The sequence below is a fragment of the Columba livia genome, chromosome 5 (assembly GCF_036013475.1).
Source record: "Columba livia isolate bColLiv1 breed racing homer chromosome 5, bColLiv1.pat.W.v2, whole genome shotgun sequence".
NCBI classification, from domain to species: domain Eukaryota; kingdom Metazoa; phylum Chordata; class Aves; order Columbiformes; family Columbidae; genus Columba; species Columba livia.
The window spans coordinates 57,719,748-57,736,289 of record NC_088606.1 but is presented as its reverse complement, the minus strand read 5'-3'; the positions used below and the strand labels follow the sequence as shown (position 1 = coordinate 57,736,289).

General features: G+C 35.7%; 1 protein-coding gene across 11 annotated transcripts in view; it reads left to right on the top strand.

Moving 5' to 3' along the window:
• The window catches only part of SBF2 (SET binding factor 2), a 269,359-nt gene that overhangs the window by 199,009 nt on the left and 53,808 nt on the right, over positions 1-16,542 (top strand). For all 11 annotated transcript variants that reach the window (XM_065066151.1, XM_065066158.1, XM_065066154.1 and 8 more), the window contains 4 exons: positions 12,427-12,597; positions 14,156-14,418; positions 15,695-15,867; positions 16,122-16,195. In XM_065066151.1, the coding sequence (XP_064922223.1) occupies positions 12,427-12,597; positions 14,156-14,418; positions 15,695-15,867; positions 16,122-16,195 (681 nt within the window). The remainder of the gene's footprint in view (positions 1-12,426; positions 12,598-14,155; positions 14,419-15,694; positions 15,868-16,121; positions 16,196-16,542) is intronic.

Here is a 16,542-nt window from a genome sequence, read left to right as displayed (position 1 = left end):
TTTAGTGTGCAGCAGGAGTGGTGATCAATGGTAGGCACCAGCCTCAGCCTGTCTGATGGACAACAAGCAGAGGGAGCAAATCTCCCGTCCTCACTGTTGGTCTTTGCCAGGTCTCCATCTTTCCTCCCTTTTCAACCAAGATGACGTTTGGCAGTCAGATCAAACATTCCTTCTTGCACCCCTCAACCCTTGCAGAATCTGAATGTGCAGATTGTAGTACAATGTTCTCACTTCAAGGGGATTTTTTTTTTTTCAAACTTTTGTAATTAAAATTATATCCTTCATTTGTGTATAATCATCCACATTACATAGTCAATAGTAATGCATCTGGAAATTTTTGTTACTTGGCATTCAGAAATGACAGTTCTGATCAACTGTGTTTGAATACAGGAAGTGATATAATAAATATACTGTTCTGAAAGTAGAATTCGTTCTGTGTAGTAATCTTGAGTGAACATATGTATTTTATAGATGAGCATTTATTTAAATTGCAGTAGCCAGAGCAGTATAAGTATTTCATTTAGATTTCAGAGTCATTTGTTGGTTTTAATGGCTTCCTGTACACTTGGAGAGCACTGATCTGGTTTCAGCAAAAATAACCCAAATGCGCTGAACTGTCTCACAGATAGGATGTATTACATTAACCCTGACATTCATCATCTAGCATAACATTGTGAGATGCATTGGAGACCGCCTCATAATTTTAGGTGAACAAATTACATAATTATTGGGAGGATGGAAGGAAGGATTGATTTTTTTTTTTTTAATTGCTTGTAAACCACCAATTTTTGAATAATATTTCAGTTGGATAGTGATGCTGATTTTGTTCTAGAACTTGCAATGAAACAGAAAAGCATTTTGCAGGCTAGTGCTAGATGAAATCTCTAGCTATTGTTCGGCTGTTCATCTGCATGTCTGCCCATTTATCATTTGTAGTCCACACATCTATGCCTTTCTCTATTGAGAAGGAAATAGAATCACATAAAATAGGAGGATTGCTTTATTCAGTGTTTTTAAAAGATTACCAAAATTTGTTAAATCATTTTACTTAACACTTTTTAATATATTTATTCCAGTCATTTTAGGAATTATCCCAGTTGCTTTTTCTAGATGAAAAATACATTAGTCCGTGTTTATTTAAGCGGGTTTTGTTTAAGTTTGTTTAGGGTTTTTTTAAAAAGGTGAGTACAAAACTGTGACTTAAGAAAAAAAAATTAAGTTAATGATAAAATGCAAATCTGGAAGTATTCCATGTTAAGACACCAATATAAGTAATTGATGTTTTCCACAGTGAAATATATGTGCTCCTTTGCGTAGCATAGTAATAAAATGAAATTCATTTGAGAGTGTACTTTTTCTAGTTCAAATGAATTACCATATTTTCAGTAACAGTTATGACAGACATCCAATGGAAGAAAGCCTTTACTCCTTGAAATGCCTAAATAAATGACCACTTTACTCCAGAGCCTGTTAGGTGTGGGAAGGATTCCCAGTAATAAGGATAAAGGCTTTCTCTGAAGATTAAAGAGGCAGTGCTAGAGAAATTCAGAGTAGTTTATCATATTTTGACTATTACCATCAAATGCTTTTCCAAGAGAGACCCAATCCAAGGTTAGTTATGTAACAGACGCATCATCATTTGGAACATGCTCCCTGTTGTGTAGCATCAGCTACGAAGTCGCAGAGAAGCTGCCTAATGTAAGGCTGATGTAGAAATCTGTGTTGATGGGAGAAGAATGGATTCCATTTTTATGTCTTTATCAAATTTTACAGTTAGTATCAACTGGAATAAGTGGAATATTGATCCAATTGTACTGTGAAACACAGTGGAATATTATCTCTGTTAATTTATAACAAATAATAATATATTTTAGAATTAGTGTAAATACCAGGGAATTATATAAAGTTAGTGAATGATGCAGTTAATTTTGAAGAGCAAAATTAGTGGGCTTTTGACGTTTGAGTTTTCATTCTTAACTTGTATTTCTGCACAATTGCTATTGGCACAAGTAATTCTCGTAAACATCAACATGCTGTTAATCTTCTATAAAGTTAGAAAGACTTCCTGTAATGCATTAGCTTTCTATACTGAAATATTTTCAATCTATCCTGTTGCTGTTTTTCCTTCCAGACATTTCTGTCTTACTCTGATGTGCTTGGGATGAAATCACTTCTACTTTAAAATTCTCCACTCTTGAATCATTGGCTTTAATTTAGGAAACTCCCATCCTGAAAGGCTTCCATTATTGTCTTGGCAAGAAGTTTTGTCTGCTTCCATTAATTTTTTTTCTTGTATCTCTATTCTGACAGTTCTGATACTATCTTAGTCTATGAAAATGTTTTTGTGACTGAAATTGTGTTAAATAACATTATTTTCAATGCTATACTTATTTATCCTTTCTCAGAATGGTAATCTCTCAAATGTAGAAATGCATGAAGTTGTATGCCTAAAAACCAGCAAGAACATGCCTGTATCATATAGTGCAAACTATGGAAGAAGCTGAACCACATAAGAAAATATGTGTAGGTGGACTTTAAGTGGTTCCTAATTTTTACGTAACTCTTGTAAAACAAACAGCAGTGTATTTAAGGACATTACACAGGAGAGAAGGTGGCTTTTTCTGCAGTTCTTCAAATGAAGTAATAAGTATCAAAAGAATATGTGTTAGCTTTCATCGTTGGATGATGCTGTTCTTTCTCTCTCAGAGTCCTAATGCTTCTTCTTATCAGCAGAGATTGTAATGGTTCAACTTGGATACCAGTCTGGCTTGTTAGGAATGAGTGAGTGGTAATGTTAGTGAAAAGTCTAAAAGGGCATGACATACATGCCCTTTTTGCAGGGATGGGGTTGGATGTTAATCCTTTCACATGATTCATATTTTGTAAGGAAAAAATACATTTTTATCCTTTACATCGAGGTCAGTTCCTAGACTTCTGATGCTAGTGTAGCTTAAAACACCACACAGTATGTTTACAATATAAGCTAGATTTTAAAATCTTAATATATAAATTGCATTTCCATGTATTGTCTCACTTAATTCTTCTTTCAGACATCTTACTCATTTTGCACATATCCAAGTTGACAGGCAAAAGACCGATTTAAGATATTTTACAATATTATCAATGTGTATATTAGCATTATTTGCATTACTGGAGGATCCAGGAGCCATAATTATCGACCAAACTGCCGGTCTTGCTTTTGTACAAATGCACACAAAGATCCTTATCCTCAAGAGCTTATAATATGAATTTGAAATAAATAATAATACTTGAAGCCAGACAGTTTGAGGCACTGCAAGGAAGCTGTGGTGCAGTATTAGTCATCAATATTGTTGGTGCTTCTGTCCACCAGTGTGTTAACTATGGCTAAAAGCTCTTATAGACATGACATAAAAGCAGTTTTTTATTGAATTTTGAGAGAGGATAATGTGGCTACTTGGCAGGTGCTTATGAATAGGAGTGGGGTCATGGAAGAGAATAGTAAGGTGATGGTCAAAGTTCTGCCAATATTTCCAAACACTCTTCCAGTCAAGGTTTTTTATTAAATCCACTATAAGTTCCTTCCTTATAAAGATTATAAGTTCGTTATTTTTTTTTTAATTTTATTTTTATTTTTGTAAAAGCAAAAATATTTTTAACGTTTCTTGTTGTTTTACCCAGCAAGCAGCTAAACACCACACACAACCATTCGTTCATATCCCCAGTGGGATGGAGGAGAGAATTGGAAAAAAAATGAAAGCTCATAAATTAAGACAAAGACCATTTAATAGGACAGAAAAGGAAAATAATAATACCAATAATAACAAGTGATGCACAATGCATTTGCTCACCATCCGGTGATCAATGCTTGCTCAGCCTGTCCCCAAACAGTGGTTCCGCCAACCACCTTCCCCCAAATTATATAGTGAGCATGACATCGTATGGTATGGAGTATCTCTTTGGCCAGTTTGGGTCAGCTGTCCTGGCTGTGCCCACTCCCAGCTTCTTGTGTACCTGGTAGGACGACACGAGAAGCTGAATAGTCCTTGACTACTTAGCAACAACTAAAACATCAGTGTATGATCAACATTATTCTCATTCTATACCCAAAACATGGCACTATTAATTTATTCTATCCCAGACAAAACCAGGACAAAATTAAAACAGGGATCTGGGGATTCTTGTTAACTGTGGCTGGGTGGTTTTGCAGTATCATTTGCAAACACAGATGCCAAAATGTAATCTTTGATCCTTAAGATTTTCATTAGTGTAGTTCGGTTGTGAATAAATACATAATACATGCATGTAGAACAGATTCTATGTCTTTGCAGGTAGAGCAGATCTCACTTCCAAAACTACTTTTAGGTGAAAAGTAATCTGGATGAAATAAAATATGAAAGTGTAATATGAGGGTTTAGCACATTAGTGGGAGAGACCAACTACAGGATTTTTTTAATGTGTCATTACAAGGAATTTTTGAAATGAATTACTGTAGTAAATTTGCTCTGTTGAAGAAGCTTGCTTTCCCAGAATGATAACATCATGAGAAACATTTTAAAGAACTTTGCAATCTGCAATTCCTTTCCTTAGTGGTTTGTGGGAGGAAGTATTTGGTCAGGAAAAAACAAACGAACAAACAAAACCAACAAAAAAACCTGCCCACTCTTCCCCAATTAAAATAAGAAGTAAAGATAGATGTTGTAGTAAATGTTTAGTTCTTTAAGTGAGGAACTGACTCCTAGAATAAACAGAAACCTTTCCATTGTATTCCCACAAGCATTGGATTACATAATTTGAAACTATTCTTATTTCTACTTGAACTCATTTTCTAGCAATGATACAGAACTCTGGTTTGACTGCAGCAATTTTAATTTGGTTATAGCCCATCTCTCTACATTGTTGTTATTTTTAGGAGGGATTACAGTGTTACAGAAATACTGCTTCATTTAAAATCTTCACCATGAAAGAATTTCTGCTGGTTTAATTAAAATGTTTGGTAAAGCTTCTGGCCTTGAAGTGAAGGAATGCAAATCTGAAGTAACTGAGTCCCATGCATTTTCCATATCTGTAAGTTCAGCTTCACCTCCTGATGAGTGCCTCCTTATTCCACTAGAATGGAACTTAATTTTCTTTGTTAAAATGCAGTTTCTTTTCTTGAACTGAGTTTCATTGAGGCATTATCATCTCTCATGATTGGAGCAGCATTATTTTATGTTTTCACAAGAGAGCAAATGCTTACAGATGATAGGGGAGATAAGTTGCTAATATATTTACGTATATCGCCTGCTTTTGTGGGAATTTCTGTATTGCCTTACCAGATATCTCACCAACAGTTTAAACTGGGTTTGGCCAAAAATTTGGGGTGTCACAAAAGCTTTCCTGTCTTAACAGTTTCCCCCTTCACCCATACACATTATTATGCTCTCAATGATTCAAGCCCGTAATTGAAGTATCTGCTACTGTTGTTTTCATCCACATCCCTGCATTTTATCCTCTTGCTGCTTTATCTTTCATATTGGTTCCTACAGTTAAAATTCTTGTTAGGATCCTCGTCTTCGCTGCTTCTGATTCACCACTAGCTTGCTGAGCTTGGGAATACCACATCAGCTCTTTGTCCTTAGTTCAAAACACTCCTGCCAGTAAGAATTTATTTGGCAGATGTTGTATCTCTCCTGTTCCTCATGCTATATCTGGATCCTGTGATTTGCCAGAAGAGCTCCCTATGGTATCCTGGTAATGCACTTGCATCCAGCACCTCCATAATCATTTTCTTTGCCTGTTGATGAGACTGGATCTTCATTTAATCTTTTAAATTACTTCCCTCAGAGTGCAATAGATACAAGTTTCTCGTATGTTATTCTTCATCATATTGCTCTTCCCATTTTTGCCAATCCTCTCTGAATGATGTAGAATATATAATTTGTATTGCCAAGATGAAATCTACTACTATTATATATATATTTATTATTAATTTGCAATTTATATTCTGTATTTTATTCTTATATCTTCCTGACTATTTTGCTGATCCTGTTCTTGAGGCCTACTTGAAGACTCTTGTTTTAACAGTTTCTTCAGATAAGGAAATGCTGTATACTGAGATAATTTCAGAGAGATTTTTACCACTGAAGACGGAGAAAGCTGAAGAAGGAAAACAGTAATTAAAGAAATACTAGAAGGAAGTGACAAAAGAACTTGAAAATAATTACTTTATTACTGTTTCGAGGATTACTGAGATGCTTTATGAACTGGGCTTTAAATTTCATATCAGGTCATCAGTAAATCTAAGAACCACTTTCAGAACATAAATAAAAGCATAAACTCCTGAGATTTACAGGCTTGGTTGGTTGGTTTGTTTCTCAGCATAGAACCTGGAAAACAACTTTGTTGCTGGGAGCTGCTGTTTGTGGGTAGAGCCAACACCACCATTCCAATGCAGTCACCCGGGTGCACTCTCACTGCTGAACCAACTGATGCCAAAGGAATATGGTGACATTTTAGAAGATTTTCAAAATAGCTGTGTCACAATTTCAAAAACTATGCAGATGGATTCAACACTGCAACTGAGATTTTGTGAAATCTTTAACTTAACTAATGGAATTAAATCTTGATGAATAGAGTCATGGTAATCTCTATAATGAAATTAGATTTTTAAAAAATACTTTAATATTCTGTAGATAGGGGAAAAAACAATGTATTTCTTATCCACTGCTTGGAACTTAACCTTATTTAAAATTGGGAATTTCTCGCTTTCTTTTTTGCGGGTTCTGAACATTCTTCATTCAAGATTATTTTAGTTTCCTTAGTGTGTTCTACATATAACAGAACTTTGTAAATCTTTTTGTAATCTCTTTGGAAATAGGAGAAGTATGTTTTTGTGCATTATTTAATGTTGTGTATATCTGTGTATTACCATATATCTGTCTCTCTAGACACATCTATATAGAAATCACCAAGATATTCTGTATGGCTTTAAGTAATATATAGTAAATTATGTATGATCTTCAGGAGTCTGGGATTAAAGTAGTTAGATGTTTAAGTCACTTTTGCCAGATAATGTATATAATAAATAAAGCTCCATCCAGAATTACATCCCAATTTTGTAAAATTCTAGAATTCTATTGCCCTCTGCTGGTTTAGTGTACCTGTCTGTGATTTGGTAGCACTGAATTATAAGTAAGGTGGCCTTTCTTTTATTTTTCATGGTGAAATAATAGTAGATAAACAGTGTAATAAACCACTTTGCTACTCACACTTTGAAAGTATTTTAAAATGTGCATCAGTCTTGAGTCCAATCTTGTCTGGTGGCTTTCTAAAGTCAGCAGAGGTGGCAAATTGTTTTCTTGTTTGTTGCTGAGGTTTTCAGGCTGAGAAGCAGCCTGATATAGTATTTTGATGGGTTGTTTTTGTTTGTTTGTTTTTCTAATACACCATCAATTTTTTAAAAAACAAACAGACAAAACCAATAAACAACACAGACACTTCACAATTCTTACTTTATGGTTTTATGACCTTTCCCTGTATTTGTGTGTCCAGTGCATGCAAGTATAATCTTATATTTTAGACCAAATGGGAAAACCATTTATTGAATTGTATTTTTTTACTGATATTATCCATGCAGTGCTCAGTCAAACCTGAAAACATATTCACACACACTTACACTTGTTTGAGTGTGTCCCATGATAAATAATGAAACTCGTGCATTGTGTGATGGAGTGTTGTATGCAAGTAATATATAGACAAATAGGTCAATTTTTATAGGTTGTTCCTGTGGGACTTCTTTGGAGTCTTTTTGAACTTACCATATATCTATGTGAACACAACATAGGTCTGAATGCAGGACTGGCACTTAGAATATGTTCATATGCAGAACTTGGTTTACATCCTCTTGGGGAGGAGCGGTATGTTGCCTACAGTAAGCAGTACCTAGTCATGATATGCAATAGATGGTAATTGACTGAATGTCTATATAAACAGCTCCTAGATGGGGAGTAACTCTTTAAAGTAGCAGTGTCACGATGTCCTGCTTACACTTGCAGACTTCCAGGGCAAACCTTACACAATAAGAGAGGGGAAGTTCTGTGTTCTCCTTTGGTATGCAAAGAAGATTGGTGGGTAATTTCCATGGTGTTGCAATAGCTTTTGCACAGAAATCAAGCCGATAACCCATAGCACAGGGATTCCTCGAAGAGCTGAGTGGGAAGCTATTCTTTGCATTCAGCAGCAACCTTCTTCTCACCTCTCTTCCTTCCTCTTCTCACTAAAAATATCCAGAATTATAACCTAGGATATAAATTGGAGACAAAAATCCAGTTTACTTCTGAAGTAAACAGAATTTCTCTAAAAAATAGAGTACTATTGACATTCCCCCTTAATTTCCATAGCCAAGAGATGTGCAGCAAAATCCTGTGAGACAAGCAGTCTCAGGTATACTCATATTGTTTTTCACTCTTTTTGTTTTGTATCTCTTTTTTCCAACTTCAATAACTGGATCCTCTGGTTTGCTAGATAAACTTGCTTTCTTCTTTAAGCTTTTGTAGTGTGAAGGATAATGACTGATGAGTGATCAGCACAAAGCGTGCTTTTCTTTTCCAGAAACAAGCAATCTAAATAATATAATGTCAGAGAGGCTCTTTGGGGACGTGCGCCTCACAGTAAGTTTTACATTCTTGGAGTCACTGCACATTTTTTACTGAGCCACCAAGTATCATTTTCAGAATCGGAAGTATCCAGTGTCAGGAAAATTCCAGGCAGGTATTATCCAGTGCCACTCAGTAAGGTGGAAATAATGGAAAGGTAATTCCTGAATTCAGGAAATTGCATAGTCACACAGTGTGTAATTTGGGAGAGGAGTGCTTGAGTGTTTTAAGTGTCATTAGTCTACTGAGGGAACTCGGTGTCCTTTGCAGAAGTTAACTCATTTTCTGTTGGTTATTACTACTTACAGCTGAATGTTCATTTAAGTTATCATACAGACAACTTTAGAATAAGGATTTCATATTTTCTTCTGAGGTCTTTTTTAAGCTGTCAGCCCTTAAATCCTCCCTTATAAGTAGGAAATTATTTTGCTGCCTCCTACATTCATTCTGTCTGGCAGAAATGAATTATTGGGACAGGGAGAAGGAACATAAATATCAGTATAGTTTAGCTGTCCTATGGAAAGATAGGTGGAGATTTGTTTTAATATATGTAGGATTTCATGATGAAAAACACTGAACTACTGTTTTACTTAAACTGGAGAAATCCTGAGCAAATTCTTTTGAATAAACAGCAAACATTGGGACCCTTCTGATGTATTAGATTAGTTTTCATTCTAGTGAAATGGACTGTCTAAGCATTCCTAGGGTAGAGAATACAGAAACTGTAAGTTTCATGAAATGCATGCATTTGTACCAAGATATGGATTTTGACTGCACAGGAGCAGCAGTGCACTTCTTAAGGTTGGTATTCGTATTAGTTTTTTACAACCAAACTGAGTGAAACAAGCTGAGAATCCAAAGTGATTTTTCCCAAAATAACTGACAGAGCTGAGCCTGGAACTACAAGTCCTGACTTTGATTCTGTGTTCTGGCCACTAGCAGGTTCTGCCATTTGTTTCAACACATACAGGTGATGTGGAAGGATAATGTTCAGGATTGCTTAGCTTTTTCATGGATTTTCTGTCATCCTTTTGTAAACAAACTATTTTTACTTTGCCTAGGAGTTACTGTCAGTGTTGATTTCTGTCCTTATATTTGAACATAAATTTCCATCCTTTAAAAATTGTGCTTTGTACATGGCTGTTAATGGTTTTAAATTATGAGCACAGGAATAGCATTTAAAAGCCCCTCAGCTTTCCTGTCCTATCCTGTTTGTCCCCGTGTGAAAATCATTTGACTCATTTTTATTTCTGTAACACTGTTACTATGGACGTAGGGTTATGATTTTAAACTTTTTTTTGGGGTTGTGCCAAAGATAACCCGCTGTTCACATAGTTTACACAGTTATCTGATTTGGGCTGAGGCATCAAAGGCAGCTGAGCAGGTTGATAGTCAAATCACTCCTTTGTGCAGCATTTACTACACAAATTGGCATGAGTTAAGAGTTGAACAGACATTTACATGTTTTATTTGTTTTCTTGGGGGCTGTTTTTTGTTGTTGTTGGGGTTTTGTTTGCTTGGGTTTTTTTTTTGGGGGGGGTGTTTGGGTTTTTTTAATGTGATATTCCCTTTTTGTAGCTGTATTCTGACTGAGAATTACTGCCAATGGAAAAAATAAAGAGTAAATAAAAGTAAAAGTCATGATGTGGCTTTAGCAGTAACTGTTGCTTTCAAGAGGTGTTATCCATATTTATATTCTGTGATTCACCTGTCATCCTCATTCCGCTGTAACCAAGTTTTGTGCATCTGGATTTTTAGTTAAGTGAATGTTTGCACCAAATCCATTCTGTGGGCCCTGTGTTCATTACCACAGCTGAACAACCTAAGCTTTTTAAGCTAGCTGTGGGTGCACCTACCAGTGGCAAAAGATGTGAAATATGTACAGCTGTTAAAGGATAAAGATTACTCTAAAGGAGGTAGCTTTAAAGGAGGATAAGGGTAGTCCTCCTATATGTTTTTTGTTTCAACATTTTCTCATTTTTTACAATTAAAAGACTCAATTTCATGTACGGTTAATTGTCCTGCTAATTAACAGGCTTGATGTAGTAATGAATTAGCATATATTTTGTATGCCTGAGATGTTTTTCTAGGGATGCACAGCAGTCAGTACAAAGGTCAGCAGGACGCTGTTTGAGCTGTCCTGTGCTGAGATTTAACAGCTGGATCAAGCACGGGAGCTGCTCCTGTGCGATCCGTTCTCGCTTCCTGTGAGCCACCATACGCCGCATCCCAACTGAAACTTGGGAATCTGTTAACAAACCAGCCATCTTCTGTTTTAGTCTGTACTGAATAAACAAAGTCACATTTAATGTCATTTGAATCTTCCACTCATTTAGATTTCTTACCAGATTACCAAGAGATTTTGATTACATTCTTCATGATTAAATAAAAACTATATTTCTCAGTTTTTGATGGTTAATCGCAAGGAGGTATTTCAGTTGGATAAATTTTAGTAGCATGTCACATACCATTTCCTCAAATGTACCATTTCAAAGGACCTTCTCTTTGATAGGGAATGAATACATGGCACATGATCAGGACTTTTAGTTCATGATGTACTTGGAAGAGCATAGTGTGGAAAACACAGTTCGAAGAATTGCAAAACCAGAAATCTGTAAAACAGACTTTAAAATTTTCAGTTGTGATTTCCCAGCCTTCCAATTGAATGCCTGGGTGGCGACTGAGGAATTATTGTATTTACTGGCTGTTGTGTACAGTTGGTCAGTTATAAATATTAAATAGAGTAATACTTATGCTTTACAGGAAAGGGGTTTGCAATGTAATCATTAAAGTAAAATTTAAAGTCTAAATAATGTAGTGCATATTTCAGATATGGATAGTAGTCTGAGTGAAAGTCGTTAAATGAGGCACCCAATGATGTACTTCATTATTCAGTTCTGCTGTAGAAATAATCATAAGCAGGTATTTAGATTACCTGCCTTTTTGCTATATGCAGTATACAACACAGATTTTTTTTGCGGACTTTTTTTCAAAAAGTAAGAATATATGATAATAAGATTTCATTCTTAATTATTCAGATCATTGAAATAAATTTCCTTTCATTGTATTTGGTTATCAAGAATATTAAACAACTCACTGGGATACCAGTGCTGCCTAAATAAATAGACCTACTTGAAAAAAATGATGCATTCATGAGAAATGCTGTAACAGTTCTGGTTTCGTTTGTGGCTTTATGGGAATCCAGACCCTTGTGGCTTCAAAAGAACATACCCAATTTACTACTCTTTCAGGAGCTGGATTATGGATCATACAGTGCAGTAGATAACAACGAAGAGAACAATTTATCTAAGCTGCAACAAATGCAGCTTATTTGAAGGACTCAGTTGCCACTTAAAACCATTTTAGATTTCATTACCACAGGTTCTGACTTTTAACTGAAATTAGAAATAATTTTCACCTGTTTGAATACTGATTTCTATGTGGTAGGGCCAGGTAATTAAAATACTCAATTTTGTTGGCAAGGAAAATATTTTATATTAGTAGTGTTTTCTGTACTATCATAACAGAATTCTTCCTCTCAGGTCTCATTTTTCTACTGAGAATCAAGAAAGTCATGTCTTGCCTTGGCATTAGAATTGTATACAAGCTTCCTCTGTGTTAATCTTTTAATGGCACAAAACTGGAGATAAATTCTCTTTCCCATATTACAGTACAAAAGATGGTATATATTGCATATTTTAGTCTGTACAACTGATTTTTTTATATATGGATTTCAATACTCAAGCTGTAGCCTTTAAAGGAAACGAAATGACAGGGCTAGTTTGTCAATTCTTCATGTTTTTGCCTTCAGAAATTAGCACCTGGAGTTAGTCAGTTTGCTTACACCTGTGTACAAGACCATCCTATCTGGACTAACCAACAGTTTTGGGAAACAACCTTTTATAGCAACGTGCAAAATCAAGTTCGCTCCCTCTACCTTACAGCCAGAGATGACAACCATGGAGTACAGTTCAGACAAAAGGTAGGAGAATATATTGAAGTAAATGTCAAAGTAGTATTTTTATTCATCCTTTGTCTCCGAAGTTATAGAGACCTAAGTTATATTTCTCTGATTTTACATATTTTCCTTTCATTTTTGCCATATTAAACAGCATACAATAACACAGAAAATAACAAAAATGCAAATTTATCTGCAAGCAGATGTTGCTCTTAGGATTTTTCAAGCAACCACTTCTTCATGTAATTTTCCACACTTTAAGATGTATGTATTTCCTGAGACTAGTAACTTACTGTATAGCAATGTTATAAAGTAGCAACAGTTGTATTACATGAACAACCTAAGCTAACAGCAGTTCCAGTGTCCTCTGTTAGATTATTACCAAACCCTGGGGTGGTTTCTGTTGAATGGCACGCAGTCTGCTTTATTAAAATTTGAGAAATCTTCCAGAATACAAATTGTCTGTCTCAGTAGGAAGAAAGTACATCTCTAATGCAGAAATGAAAGTATAATGGGAAGCCTTGCAGCATGCTGCAGTAGGATCTTTTTCTTAAGAAGGAGCATGTACACATAGTGAAGAACCATTTGTTATCGCTCTTCTTGAATGAAAATATAATTGTCAACTATGTGACTGAAAAGTATATGCTACTCAGAGTCATACAGCATTCTAAAGAGAGGAAGTAAAATAGAGATATTCCAAGAAATGTAGGCAGAATGAAGGAGTGCAAAGGCAAGTCAGACATATCAGGCATAAAGGGAAAAGTGCTGTAGGGTGGTGAATGGGGAGCCCCTTCCAATCTGACACTATGTAAAGAAAAATGTGAACAGTAGAACTTACAAAGGGGCATCTAATTTAACCCTCACATGTGTTTATATGGAAAATTAGCCCAACTTTAACTTAGTATGGAAAAAACATTTACAAGATACCTTGTCGTTTGATAATTTAACATCAGGCTTCAGGTCACTAATATCAGGTGCCAGATTCCTTTATTCTAATTTCCTCAGGCTATAATATAATTTGACCATATGCCATCTACCTAGTTGCTTCAAGCAAATGCTAGAATTGGACTCTGACATGTAAAAACATGAATGTTTCAGCTGGTCTGGAAACAATTATATAAAAGCTTTCCTCACCTCAACATCCTCGGAATTTGGAGGATATCACCTGCATCAAGCAATGAGCTACATGTCATTTCTCAATCTGATTTATGCTTGTTCTTATGTGACCTACGTGGATAAGCTAAGGAGAACAGCTATATTAAATTCAGTAAACCACTCTGAAGAAACATGGAAGACCATACAGCAGAAAAAAGATCTTGAAGGAAATTATGTTATTTATATCTGTCCACATGGTGCTACTTGCATCTCTCAGTAAACTAGCTTCAAACCTCAGTTATTATAATCATAATTCTCCTTAAACCCTATTGAGTGTAGCTATTTGCTTTTTCTTTTTAAAATAATGTATAGTTTAACTGAAGAAGTTCAATAAACATTTTAATAAAATGTTGACAAAACATTGTTTTTAAGTTAGAGCTTTGTTATTTCTTCTGAGTCTTTATATTGCTTTCTATATGTCTTCTAGGAGAAAAATTCTGTAGGTCCAGACCAGGATAAGACAGCAATGGACCTGGCTGCTGAGCAGTTGCGATTGTGGCCAACTCTTAATAAACAAACGCAGCAGGAGCTAGTCCAGAATGAGGAAAGTACAGTTTTCAGTCAGGCCATTCACTTTGCTAACCTCATGGTCTACCTGCTGGTACCACTGGATACCAGTAAGAACAAGTTATTGAGAACATCAGCTACTGGTGACTGGGAGAGTGGAAGCAACAGTATTGTCACAAACAGGTGGGTACACAAGGTCAGTGATAATCAGTCAGAATGGGCCACAGTCTTCAAAAGCTTCTCGTTTTTCAGGACTTATTCTAAATACCAGATTATTTCAGTATCTTCAAGTCGATTAATTAAAGAGAACAGAAGTCTAACATGATTCCTTTTAAATAACAGAACTTAATCTGGAGTAGTTTTCCACCATTTAAAGGAACATAAAAATTTTATTATCACAGTAAGAATCTTTAATCTAGTAATGGAAATGTTTAAGACAAACATAGGGTATGGCTAGAAAGGAAAGAGCAGCCTAAAAATTACTGTTAGTTTTTGTATAACTTGAAAAAAACAGTGTATGAACCTAAAATCAAGAAAGCATTTGTACAGCATCCATAAAATCATCCATACAGCATCCATAAAATTTCTGTGCAACAGCTGCAAGGAAGAAAGGCACTGAGGTCAGAAAAAGCAAGAGGGCTAAGCCACTGTGGCAAAGGTTAAATTACTAAGGAGGAGGATAATGCCAGTTTACACTCCCTAGCATCCAAATCCAGGGCATTTCATAACAAGCCTTCCTCCCTCTCTATTTGTTGTCCTCATTATTGGCTATGATCTGTCAGAATTCCCACCTGATAAAATAGTAGAACACTCCGTGAGAACACTGACATCAAGTGAAAGACAGGCAGGCTGTCAGTATCAGACTCCCCATGGCTACTCATTTCTGCTGACTAAACACCTCAAAACTTGGCCATTAGGACACGCTCAGTAGACAGGTTGCAGTGTATGTTGCCGTGTGTGAATCTGGTCCTTGATATTGTTATGGAAGGCATTTTTAGACATGCAAAGTACATCTCCCACTGACTAGCCTGCATTTTTTATCTGATGCACAAAAAATGCATCTTATAGTCTTTTTAGCTTTTGTGTGCTTTGCTCTGCCACCAAAGTATTTGTTTAATGTGTCTTTCTGTATGTAACTGGATATTTGTTTACCTTGGCTTGCAAACAATGTACTTGATTCTATGAAGAGAAGACATAGAGCTCACTTCCAGGCAGCCTTTTTTTCCCTTGTGGACATGTCTGTGCTGGACTCATGGAAGGAAAGTTCTCCATGCAGTTCTGACAGTGTTAATGGCATTGAAAATACGGTGTAATTGTGGTACCTCCATATGCTTTTAGCAAAGTTTATATACTGTAACAAGAAAAGAAACCCACAGCTTGTCTGTCTCTAGCCAGGTATCACGTGTGCCTCACCAGCTGAATTTTTCACACTTGAAATTTCTTTTGTTTATGTACACAGTATTGCAGGCAGTGTTGCAGACAGTTATGACACCGAAAGTGGATTTGAGGACTCTGAGAACAATGATGTTGCAAACGCAGTTGTACGCTTTATCACCAGATTTATTGACAAGGTTTGCACGGAGAGCGGAGTTACACAGGATCACATCAAGAGTCTTCATTGCATGATACCAGGTAAGAATTGTGACCAAAAAATTGTTTGTAGTCCTTTTTAATCCTTTTCCTAGTGAGATAAATGCACTTTTTAGTTTTATTTACTTTCAGTGAAGTTAGATGGTTAGATTTCTTTTCTAGACTGTAATTGCTGTTGAATTTCAAATAATTGTTTCCTTGTTGTTTAAATTTGAGAATTTCAGAATATTAGAGTTTTAATTAAAGGTTAACTTGCATATTATATGAGACTTGTTTATGGTATTACTGCTTTCCAGGCATTGTGGCAATGCACATAGAGACTTTGGAGGCTGTCCATCGTGAGAGTAGGCGGCTTCCACCAATACAGAAGGCAAGTATTATGAAACATATTTGTATTCTTTACAAGTATTAGAATCATGCAGTTTAGTCATCTTTTTTCCCCCTCATAATGTTAGGAGGAAACATCAAAACACTGGAAGAAAATTTCCACCAGTGATTAAAGTGTTTGGCTTTGGTCTCACGAAATATGAACTTATGAATGTAGTAGAGCCAAACTTCTGATCATAAACAAGCTGTTGCGTGCCCACTCTTTTTTGAGATCCATTTCTCTTAGTTGCGTCCAAACTCCATCTCCCTTCTTTGTGCTCAGTCTCTTAACAATTTTGTTTTGAAGCTTTTGTTTAGCTTTTTAAGCTATATACTATAACTAGACTGAGG